General features: G+C 33.8%; 1 protein-coding gene across 1 annotated transcript; it reads right to left on the bottom strand.

The window, feature by feature from the left end:
• Nucleotides 1-9,055: 9,055 nt before the first annotated feature.
• LOC149907389 (dnaJ protein homolog 1) lies at nucleotides 9,056-11,655 on the bottom strand. The gene is made up of 3 exons (XM_090102388.1): nucleotides 11,504-11,655; nucleotides 10,478-11,311; nucleotides 9,056-10,197 (listed from the first exon to the last, which is right to left on the bottom strand). Exons 2-3 carry the CDS (start codon nucleotides 11,303-11,305, stop codon nucleotides 9,964-9,966), a joined length of 1,062 nt encoding a protein of 353 aa, XP_089958514.1. The 5' UTR covers nucleotides 11,306-11,311; nucleotides 11,504-11,655; the 3' UTR covers nucleotides 9,056-9,963.
• Between the last annotated feature and the right edge of the window lie 1,148 nt (nucleotides 11,656-12,803).

Raw genomic sequence — 12,803 nt, forward strand, 5'->3', positions numbered from 1 at the left:
TAAAATAGTAAATAACTGCAATACAAATGATAAATGTTTTGTTGTTGTTTACTATTCACTTATTTATCAGCAACTCAAGAAAATCAATTTACTTCGATCTCTAAGTAGGTGCCTATATCTATAATAGCTCGTTTGTATAGCCAAAGCCAACCAACTAGAACATTATAAATTGCAATGCAAGTCACGAAAGAAAGGAAATGCCTATTACTTAAATATTAGGTTATAGCACTTAGAGCACGGTCAAAGTGCTGTCTTATATGCATAATCCGACAAAAATACAGAGGACTTATGTCTGTATCGCTGTATGTAACTGTATCGCTATTTTAAAGAAAACTTTCTCGTCACCTTTACATACAATAGAAAATTAATACGACTTAAGTACTTATACGCTTTTTTAATGCAATGAAACTATTACTACGCTTATTTTTATTTAAAATACCTGGGTAAACAAGGCGTTTGTGAAATGACCTTTCAAATTGGTCGGTTAATAATGACGTTCGCGCGCTCGATATGAAGTCGCGTGGTTGTAATCACACGTCACGTTTTACGCACACGTGATCCGGCCAGAGCACGTGTATTCTTTTTTTAACGGAGCAGCATACTAAATTTTGCCTATTTATGGGGAGATTTGGCATCCGTGCGTAGTAATAATCAAATACATAAGAACAATTATATTTTCATGCATTAGATTTATTTCTTTTTTTATTTCGCTTCCTAAACAGTGCAGTGCTGCATCAAATTTTTTATTTATTCATATTGATAGACTTATCCTTTCCCATATTATGTAGATTGTAATCTGTAGACCCAAGCAACTCTTTTATTTCAAAAACGACAAATTTTCTTTGTAAATTAGAATCAACTGACTATTAAAAAAAAAATTGGTTGTCTGTAAAGTCGGTTTACTGACGATAGTTGAACGTGACAACGTCCGATTGTGCTTCTTTGTCGCTCGTTCCGCGCTCTCGCTTGCACTTCAAGCCTTACATGGAACGCCTCAGAACGAGGTAACGCCGCATGAGTCATGTTTTTTCGTGCGTGCAGCCGGCTCAATCGAATTATAAGACGTTGTCACGTCAAAATCTTAAGTATCTTTACATGACTGTATATATCACAATTCTAAAAAAAGTTTTCAGGATATTTGCGTTTAGGGATCTGGCAACCCAAACGGGTTTGCTAGAACATATTTATAATGTATGTTGTGTAGCTGCACGCAGATACCGGTCTCCTAAGGTTATTCCTTCTCGAAGGCACTGGAAGCTTGGTCGCGAAGCATCGCGTAGTGAACGTTCAACTGCAACGATCTATTATCTAAGTTTCCGCAATCGTTACGTATAATATTAATACTATAATCACGAGTTAGGACTTAAATAAAATATATTCCATAATTTCATTGGTTAAGACTTAAGTATTCTAAACAATCGCTGCGATCACCAATTGAATTACAATTTCAGTTTTATTTGTTGCATTTTCTGGAAATTACGGGTTTATTTTTAGTACAATGTACTATTTAATTTTCATCAAATAAAAAATGGGTGTTAAGGTGTGTATTATTTAATCTGTGCAAGAAATGCTGTTCAGAAATGCATCAGTGTGTGAAAAATTTATATAATTCTCGTTCGAGAAAATGCATTAAAAGCATTCATAACTTGACCTTTTCACCCACTGACCTAAATTAAATTTAAGTGCAGGTTTTATTCAGGCTTGGCAAGTTTTTAAAATGAATATTGTAGCCTCTATTAATATATTGGTAATATCAATATTATAAATACATTTGGCACTCATTTGATAGTTTTAGGGATGAAGTTATTCACTTAGAATTATTTATATTGCTATCACATAACACATTGAACTAGACCCACTTTTAACGGATTAGATTTAATTCAAATTTTGTACACATAGCAAGGACCGGCAGCGGCGGCCTTAGGGGGTGGCGAACAGGGCAATCGCCCGGGGCCTCGCTCTTGCAGGGGCCTCGCGCAACAACCCACCCAAGCAAATTTAAAAAAATGAAAATGTGTGCGTGTACTAAAGTACACACGTAAGAAGTGAAACTTCTTTATGACCTTATTTTTCAAAAAATAATTTACTATAGTTATACAATATTACAGAAATATGTTAGTCTAACACGCTCGTCGCTTCGCTCCTCGCTATATTTACACCGGCCGCTGCTGCAACTCGCTCGCTTCGTTCGCTCGGATAAAATTTTTTAATATACATAAATACAGCTGAAATTGAAGAACATTTTATTGGTTTCTTAGCCGTCGAAAAAACCACAGCTGAGAGTTTGACTAATTATATAATCACAGAATTAGAACAGTTAGGTATATCATTGCAAAACTGCAGAGGCCAAGGATATGATAATGGTGCGAATATGCGTGGTGAAAAAAGTAGTGTCCAAAAACGTCTTGAAATTAATCCACTTGCTTATTTTTTACCATGTGGGAGTCATAGCTGGAATCTCATCCTAGGAGATGCAGCATCGTCTTGTGTCCAAGCAAAATCTTTTTTTGGTTTGCTACAAAGGTTGTACACTCTGTTTGCCGGCTCAAGTAAGAAGTGGGCTATTTTAAATGCTCATGTAAAATCGTTATCGCTGAAACCACTTTCTGAAACTAGATGGGAGTGCAGGGTAGCATCGGTGAAGGCCGTTAAATACCAACTAAGCGATATATGTGATGCTTTAAAGGATTTAGCAGAAAATACAACAGATTGTCAATTGGTCAGTGAATGCCATTCTATAGAAAAGGAAATAACTACCTACGAATTTGTAGTTTCACTTGTCATATGGTATGACATTCTTACAAAGATAAATGTTATAAGCAAAATGTGGCAAGGTGAAAACATGCACTTAGATGTGGCTATACAACACCTAGACGCATTCACAAATTGGCTCGATAATTATCGAGAAAATGGTTTCCAGGCATCCCTTGTAACAGCGAGAGAAATAGCCGAGGAAAATGACATTGACAGGCAGTTCAAAGAAGTCAGAAGACGACGTAAAAAAAGGCATTTTGATTATGAAGGAGAAGATGAAGGTCATGAATTGAATGCGGAAGAGATTTTCAAAATAAACTATTTTTATGTCATTGTCGACAATGTGCGCGCAAGCTGCCATCCTAGGTTTAAGGCACTTAAACATCATGAGAGCATATTTGGTTTCATGTATAATATAAAAAGATTAAAGGAGCAATGCAGCGACTTGCAAATATCTATGACAGTAGGACACTAGTAGGAGAATCATGTGATATTGATGGACATGAATTGTACGAAGAACTGAGTAGGTATGTTCATGCGTGTGTATGAAGGAAACGACGATATTATCTCGGTGCTGAAATACATAATAGAAAACAAATTAACTGAAGTTTACACCAGTTACACAAACTTGAAGTTTTCCCACTATCGAAATAGTCCTGAGAATTATTGCCACCACACCTGTGACCACGTGACAGTTGCGTCTGCTGAAAGGAGTTTTTCGAGGCTTAAAATTATTAAAACATATTTGAGGAATTCGATGACACAAGATCGGTTTTCAGCCCTTGCTATTCTTTCAATCGAAAATGACGTAGCTCATTCGATCGATTATTGTGCTTTAATTAAAGATTTTAGCCTTAGGAAAAGCCGCAAACATCAATTTTAAAATTTATCATCTCTGTATTTGTTAATTTGGTAAATCTTTCTATGTATAAATATATAAATATTTTAAAACTCAAATTTTATTCATTTGTATAACTTTATCATTTCTCCTCAAACATGACAAATACCTAAACCAAACAACCAAACCTACTATCGCATCACATACATTTTCACGAAGAGCAAAGGGCCTCGCAAAGGGCCTGCCGCCCGGAGCCTCGCAATGGGTAAGGCCGCCGCTGAGGACCGGTGACAATCCAATCATTTTTAATTTCATGAGTTAAGTATCTCACTGTTCAGTGTTCTGAAATATAAATATTGTTCCTTAAAAAACAATTTTACTTTTTATTGATTCTCTCACTAAAGCGTGTTTTTCTTTTATGTTATATTTAACTATATATGTTTTTTTTTCATTATTTACATTTAGGCTAGTTTCAGACCGACTAAAAAATAGTTGATCCTCTCAGCTAGTAGGTAGATACCTACTTTCCGGGTCATAGCATAGCTCAATTAAGATTATAATATGTACATATTGTAGTAAAGCCAAAGTACAACAGTTTCTATTTGGCCACAGATAATATGATAATAATACTAGATTAACTATAATCTATAACATTATGTAGTGCCACAGTGTAGTGCACTAAAAACCTAGTTCATACCATGTTCATACCTATATAGACTAGAGTAGATAATTTTTGAAACAAAAAAAAATCGCAGTCGGATGAAACCCATTAGAATAGGAGGGGAATATGATAAAAATGTAAGGAAAAATAAATTACGGTCAATCCGAGTTCGGGAAGCGGGAGGGGGGAGCTTTTAAGAGAAAAAAATGGTTTCTCTCGATTTCCGACAAAACTACAAGTCCTATAGAAAAAAGTTCAATGGCAAAGTTGTAGGTAATTAAAAGTTCTACAACTTTTGCATTCACAATTTTTTCACATAACCTAAAAATTTAGGTGAAAAATTCAAAAAACCAAGTTTTTGGTCTTTTATTTCTATCTACTTCAAAATTTATTTTTTTTCTACGAAATTTGGTGGAAACTTACTTTATTATGTCCCAAATACACTGTAATTTATTTGATTGAAAATATTTATTTTTTCGCCTTATTTTGAATGAATACCAAAAAAACAACCTAATTTTCAATCGAAAAGTCACCCGTCAAAATATCAGCTTTTTTCAAAAACTTGGGGTGCCTTTTATTCATTGAAATCTCTACTTTCATATGGTGTAAAAAAAATAAACACCACCATAGTAAATGCTCTCAGGAAATGCATACAAACAGTCTGAAAATTAGCTTTTACTAAATCAGGCACACTTTTCGAACTACCTGAAATGTTTTTATCGACATCATTTTGCTTTTGAATATGCTGTAAAATATTAAACTTAGAACAGATAATTATTTTTCTTTTGAAATATTACCGAAAAGCCGATACAAGAGAAGATATAGAGTTCAAGAAGTGTGCCTGATTTAGTAAAAGCTCATTATCACACTGTTTGTATGCATTTCCTGAGAACATTTACTATGGTGGTGTTTATTTTTTTTTACACCATATGAAAGTAGAGATTTCAATGAATAAAAGGCACCCCAAGTTTTTGAAAAAAGCTGATATTTTGACGGGTGACTTTTCGATTGAAAATTAGGTTGTTTTTTTGGTATTCATTCAAAATAAGGCGAAAAAATAAATATTTTCAATCAAATAAATTACAGTGTATTTGGGACATAATAAAGTAAGTTTTCACCAAATTTCGTAGAAAAAAAATAAATTTTGAAGTAGATAGAAATAAAAGACCAAAAACTTGGTTTTTTGAATTTTTCACCTAAATTTTTAGGTTATGTGAAAAAATTGTGAATACAAAAGTTGTAGAACTTTTAATTACCTACAACTTTGCCATTGAACTTTTTTCTATAGGACTTGTAGTTTTGTCGGAAATCGAGAGAAACCATTTTTTTCTCTTATAAGCTCCCCCCTCCCGCTTCCCGAATTCGGATTGACCGTAATTTATTTTTCCTTACATTTTTATCATATTCCCCTCCTTTTCTAATGGGTTTCATCCGACTGCGATTTTTTTTATCTTTTCATTATTTTCAAAGGCTTCTACCCCAGTCTAATATTAGGCTTTACTTTAACAGGACATTAAAAAAATCTATTATTTTTTTGCAGTTACTATTAACGTAGTAACTAACTACCTATTTACTAATCAGTGGCTTGACTTACAATTTAATCAGATTTAGCTATAGTGCAGAGGAACTAGGTAAGTGGCACAGGTGACGTCCTATATACTGGGAGCTGCATTATTGAGATGATATAACGCATAGTTCCGGTGCAAAGATACTCAAACGACCTCTTTCAGGCATAGACAAATTGCCTTGTAATAATATAACTATCGTAGACTAAAAATAGCATGCGTAACTTGAATTCTTTTTAACCTCATTCGAACAAAAAAAATAATGAAAAATTCAATAGCTTAACTAGTTACTTAGGTAGTTAGTAGGTAATATAAAAAAATCAAAACACAATTGTTTTATATACTTAATTATTCAATAGCATATTATGCAAAGTTCGCAATTAATAGAATGTAAGTAAAATTAAGTACCTCAGTGGTTTTTGTTAAAATAGTCTTAAAAAAAAGAAATCAGAAGCACAGGAAGTTTTATAGTTTGGTAGGTAGGTATCTAACGGATTTTTTACTGTGTTTTCGGTCACTGACACGACTCTAATTTGTAGTTTTCTAGAACATTACTGCATTTATGAGGCCTTTTTTAGTACATTTAGATATATTTTTTTAAAATATAGTTACTTTCGGTGCATAATGGTTTGTACATTATATTTTTTTATGTACCTAGATAGCTAGCTAATTAGTTGTTACCTAAAAACCTTATTATACAATATCCGACCAAAAATACATATTGATCATACAACAGATGTTCTTCTTAACGAAAAAAAAGAGAAAATAATTTGGAAAATCCAAAAGTGCACGCCTCATAATTTTTTTTAATAAATACTTTTATTAATTATTATTTTTGTTTATTTAATAACAATTAAACCACATCGAATCAGACGCTGAAAAATGAAAGGGTTCTATTCCTGAGCATACTCAAGCGTAAGAGAAAAAAAAAGACTCGATTAGTAAAGTATTTCGGTCGCTATCGTGTTAACAAGAAAAAGGATCCGCACATACAGACACACGGACGTCCAAGACAGAACTTTTTTAAACTGTTTTTTAACTAGTTTAAATAACAAAAATGACATCAAAAATATCATGAACGTTAAAAATAGTGTTTTTTCTTAATATGTGTGTGTATGTATTATCTTACAAGTGCAATGTATGATACATAAAGACATTTTAAGTTTGAAAAATCAGATGTTTTGCGCGAAGTGACAGTAGTACCCACCTCAACGCTTCGCTTATGAGGCGTGCAATAGGTTGTTGTAGTGAGAAAAACATGACTAAAGTCTGCGTCCATTGCCCTTGTTCCAATGAAATTTATTCCGCCTCGACTCACCTATTTCAAACAATCTGGTTATCAACACATTGGCTTAAATCTTCATTTTAAACTAAGCATGGAAAAATTTGTTGTTTTAAACTCTGTATGGGTGTTCCTTCTTCAAATTAAAAACTTCATTTTAAGTAAACATAAAAAAAATGTTTCATATTTTAAATCGTAGAATACCTATGAGTTTACTAATACATGACTAATACCTACTTGTATACAATATAAATCTGAAGTTTGTTTGTTTGAACACGCTAATCTCAGGAACTGCTGGAGCCATTTCAAAAATTCTTTCACCGTTGAATACGCACGTGATCTATGAGAGCTATTTATGTACCTAGGCACCTACCACGGGTTTTATAAGAACTTTCGAAAATTATGATATGTATTGTAATGATCCTACTAATAGGTACATCTATGATCTACCTACTTACTTGTTTTTTAAAAAGATACATATTTGAAAAGCGTTATGAAGGTCTGTGTTAATGTAATGGTGGGTACTTAATTAATCTCGATAAACATTTAAATAAAGGTATTATAGGTAGGTGTGTAATAAATGTAGTACTTACCTACATAATATTTAGGTACATCGAATAGGTAGGTAGAGGTACGCATTTGATTTGATTAATGTATACTTAGTACATCTGCATCGTGAGTAAAACAAACAATTAATTTATTCATATAACAATAAAAACAATATATAGTTTATGCCAGTTTATGCACACGTGCCTCTTATCGCAAATTAAACTTGTAATTTGCAGTTTATGACAATCTTTATGTAATCAAGAGGCGCCCGCCCCCGTAGAAGATATTTTTATATCTGATTGAGATTGCTCAAAATATAGACTGGTTTGAACAGCGCATGCGCGATTATCTGCCTAGAACATCATATAAACACCAAAATAAATATGTTTTTAATCGTTAGGGTAAATAATTACTAGCATATTTAGAACGAATACATTCTAATCTTTCTTGAATAAAACTCATGTAGCATTAAAAAAATCAACCAAAATTGATTCGAGCTTTCTCTCAATACCTACTTAATTGATGATTAGGTAAGTATATCTAGTTATGCACACAAAATATCGTTGGAACTTGGAATGTATGAATAAAATTGTCACGTGTTGAATTTCAAGGGCTTTGAATGCATAATGTCCTTCATCAGAAATTCATATATGAAGTATCATCAAAGGTCAAACATCAGAGATGCGCAATGCGACACTAGTAAACAATCAATACATCTACATACCTAACAGAAACATGTTTACAATTTTTACTTGCACTTAAGTGCACTTAGTTTCACGTCTTTATGCTTATTACACCTACAACGTTTATGGAATTATTTCCTTACTAGGTTCTAGTTGGACATTTTTTTCGTTCGTAAACAAAACAATTGACTGTGATGATATACCTAAATCCTTATTTTGTAATCTAAGCCTAAATCAGATTCGATGTAGTAAGTATACATTGCTGATTCTTTCTCCATATATTTTTCTTCAATAATTGTGCCCTAAGCATCATAGAGCATCTATATTCTATTAATTCTTAGTACTATTACACATGATCAATATTTTTTAAGTGATGGAAATGGTTTAGTTTAATAATTTTTATATAAATGGTCCCCACTCAAGGTCTACACCACTATATTTCTGTGGTCTACACTCGTGCCAGTCGATGACGCCATACCCCACACTCCACAGCTGTGCGCCAAGGCGACGCGGACGCGGCGCTACTTATTTCAGTTCTCAAATGAACAAATTTTATCTTCAAATCTAATATTATCTTTCTATTTTAGTTTTCTAATTCCGTGTTCTCATCAAAATGTCATAGCCCGTGTTATTTAATTTCAACTATGTCTGATATAAATCAGAATTAACTTCAGGGTTTTGAGATTAAAATAGAACGAAGGGAAAATGAAATAAAAATCAATATTTCAGTATTCTTCTTTTATTAGTCATTATTTTAAGAGCAATAATTATAAGTTTTGTCACTTACAAACAATTGAACCTAAATATTAATGATCAGTCTTTGAAACCTAGTTTTGGTATATACAGTCAGCTCCAATTTTTGAATAATATCAGTATTAAGCATTTTCTAGAACTATTGATTAAATAGAGTGAATATAGTGATTAAGATACAAGATAAATCTGACTGCACACAACAAATTTCTATTCCCAAAGCACAAACTGTAACTGTGAGCTAAGTTCCTAAGTACGGAAACCTAAAACTTACAATTACTGCTAATTAATATTTACATGAATAATACAAAATATTTACAACTATCAAATTTAAATACTCGCACATAGTCAGTCTTTGTACTAAAACGCACAAAGAATTAACTCGGTCACAACAACATCTTTATCCACTAACAGTGCATACGGATTTAGTAGTTCCGTCATAAATTAACATTTATAAATAAAAATCAGCTATAATTTACTGTTATTCACGATTTACTAAAAGGTTCACTTGTTAGGAAATTTTGACAAAATAAAGGATGTTTTTCAAGTAAAAGATAGGGGAAAAAGAATCACAAAATCAATCACAGACACTATAGAAAATCTATTGTGTCGTGGACCGATCGGGCCGTTCGGGGCTCAATGGGTTAAATCAGTACACACTGCTGTGTTAAAAAATTATTCAATACTATCCAATCTCACAGCAGCCACACAAAATTATCTAAATGACTGTAGGCAATAACCACAACTGCAGCAACAAATAGCCTAGCTCAAATGCAGATCCTACTCTTAACGGAAGGGACATTAAGAAGTTCCCAAATTCAAACACTACAATGTCCCACAACGATTGAGCAACCGTTTCTGAGATATCCAATTGTTTGGTTTTAATTGGGCAATGTGTCCATTAAGATTTCCTTGACTCCTGTCGTCAGTCTGTCCGGGAAGTTGATGTCGAATGCCACTAACAAGTCACCTTTCCGCGTGGGCTCCTTGGGGAACGGCAACCCATAGCCTGGGAAGCGTTTCACAGTGAACGGCTTCACAATCTCACCTTGAAGGTTGACAGTCAGCTTCTCACCAGACATTGTTGGCACTTGGATGATTGTCCCACAGAGGGCCTGTAAACAAAAACATTGGTTAGTACTCATAGAAATTTCCAGATTTGTTTACATATAATACTTCCATGACAAGTGACTCATCACATATTCCTGATTACGAGGAAGTTCACAAGTGAATTATCATGTTACAGTTAAACAATGTACACAGTCTTTATTATAATTTAACCAATATTTAGTCATTAATGAAGAATAAAAAATGAAACTAAGTACAAAGAATGTATTGCAATTGTTTTCTTAAACACAAACATTTAAAAAATAAACAATATAAGAAAACACCTACCTGTTTAAGTGAGATCTTGGCCGTATATCTGATGTCGCTGCCCTCTCTCTTGAACAATGGATTTGGTTTGTCGCGAATGATGAATACAATATCTGCTGGTATCTTGTTCCTGCCCTGGTCGCCTTCCTTCTGGAACGTGATCTTGGTGCCAGCCTTCCAGCCGGGTTTCACATGAATCGTCAGCACTTTGTCCTCTTTTTTCGACGTGCCATCTGGCTGCATCACACGACGAGATATCTTCATCTTCTTCACGCATCCTCGCGCGATGTCTTCGAGCGACACGTACAAGTCGTGTTCTATCGGGGGATCTTGGGTCTTCTCCTTTCTATTCGGCGAACCGTGGAAGTTGAAACTGTGACTTCTAAACGCGCCGCCTGGGCCGCCCTGTCTCGCTGTGCCCATACCCATGTTCGCCAATGGATCGAAATCTACGTCCATATCCCGATCGAAGAACATCGTAGTGCCCCCATTTCCACCGTTCAGGTCGAAGAACGATTGGAACGGGCTGGCGGCGCCGAAGAACTGTGCAAACGTGGCTCTTGGGTCACCGTGGAACGTGTATGAGAAGGACTGGCCGCCGCCAGGTCCGTTCTGGCCTCCGACTCCTCCCTTCAATCCTTCTTCACCGTAATCATCGTAAATCTTCCTCTTCTTCTTATCTGACAGCACTTCATACGCTTCCGCGACTTCCTTGAACCTTTCTTCCGCTCCAGCCGATTTATTCTTATCCGGATGGTATTTGAGGGCTAATTTACGATATGCTTTCTTTATTTCGTCGTCAGTTGCACCTTTTGACAATCCCAATATTTTGTAGTAATCCTTCGCCATTTTTACCTAAAACAAAGAGATAGATTCTCATTAGATTACACTTAGAACGGTTAACACCATTTTTGGAGACGTTTACTGATGATCCGCACAATTCACATATTCTAGAACTTTTAATTTATTTTCAGTTTTGGTGAACAAAACTCATAATAGAAGCTGTTAATACAAAACAATAACACGATAAATACAACGTATACTTACAATTTACTTTTAAACCCGAAATCTACAAATAATTACAGATTTTGCTAAAAATAATCACACACAACACAACTCACAAGTTCACACTATCTACTTCACAAATGAATGAAACGTAGCGCTGCCGTCGCGCCAAAATTTATACATTAAAACGTCTAGAACATTCTGGGACCTTCACTAGACGCAGATACGAGATAAAATACACGGTAACATTGAAAATCTCTTGGGATAGAAAGAGATAAATATATTTCCAACTGTTCAAACATGGCCACATTATAAAGTTCAAGCGTGACGTTGTACGTATTATAAGTCTGTTCTCTATGTACCCAAACAAAGATTTAATATTTAAGCCAATCGTTAAAGAGACGCAAAAAAATAAACCAATAGCATTGTTGCAAGCAATTATAAAATATCCAATAGCAACTACGGAAATAAAAACAACGTCAAAATGGAAAGAAAAAGTTGCAATGAGAACAATCTACGTAAAATCAGATCACAAGTTGCAATAAGGTTCAATGTTGTGTGAAATATAAATATTAATCTCGGAGCAATTAATTGCTCCGAGATTAATATTTATATTTCACACAATATTATAGAGAAAGCAAATGCAATTGAACGCGATTATTTTTTTTTTATTACTACTTTTGTTCATTTAATTTATAAAGAGAGATGATTAATTAATGGTGGAACTATATTATAAGATTATGTATAACAAAAATATTGTGTAAATTGCGCGTAGCTCATTTGGTTTTAAGAAATTAAAGATTTTAAGTAGGTATACCTATGTACCTACAAATAAGGTATATAGGTATTATTATGTAGCTTGCTTTTACTACAACATTTCTAATTCTATTTATTTTACGAAGAGCGATATACGTACAATAAATTATTACAATAGAAATATAGGTAGATAAGAATCACAAAAGTTTAAAGTACCTAAGTATCATGCACGTGTTATCACACCTTGCTTAAGTGTATTTTGAATTATTTTAATTTTTTTACTTAATATACCTAGATTTCTGAATAATGAACCGTGACCAAGGTCTGGGATATGGATTGCCTACTTAATTATGATTCATAACGTTAAAGCTAATGATGGCATAAGTTCTTATAACAGTACCATATTCCTAAAACCAGAATGTTACGCACACAGGTTATAAACCTGTGTTTAAACCTTTTGTTATAAAATAGGACGTGCACTATAAAAAATATATACCTACCTCTAAGTACTCAGTAAATGTACAATTCTTAAAATAGGTTTATGTAATAGGTTTAGTTGTGTATTGCCCTTAAATACTTATGTGAT

Source organism: Colias eurytheme, chromosome 6 (genome assembly GCF_061535395.1).
Source record: "Colias eurytheme isolate Ceu_HAF_F1 chromosome 6, ilColEury1 Martin Lab GWU primary, whole genome shotgun sequence".
Taxonomy (NCBI): domain Eukaryota; kingdom Metazoa; phylum Arthropoda; class Insecta; order Lepidoptera; family Pieridae; genus Colias; species Colias eurytheme.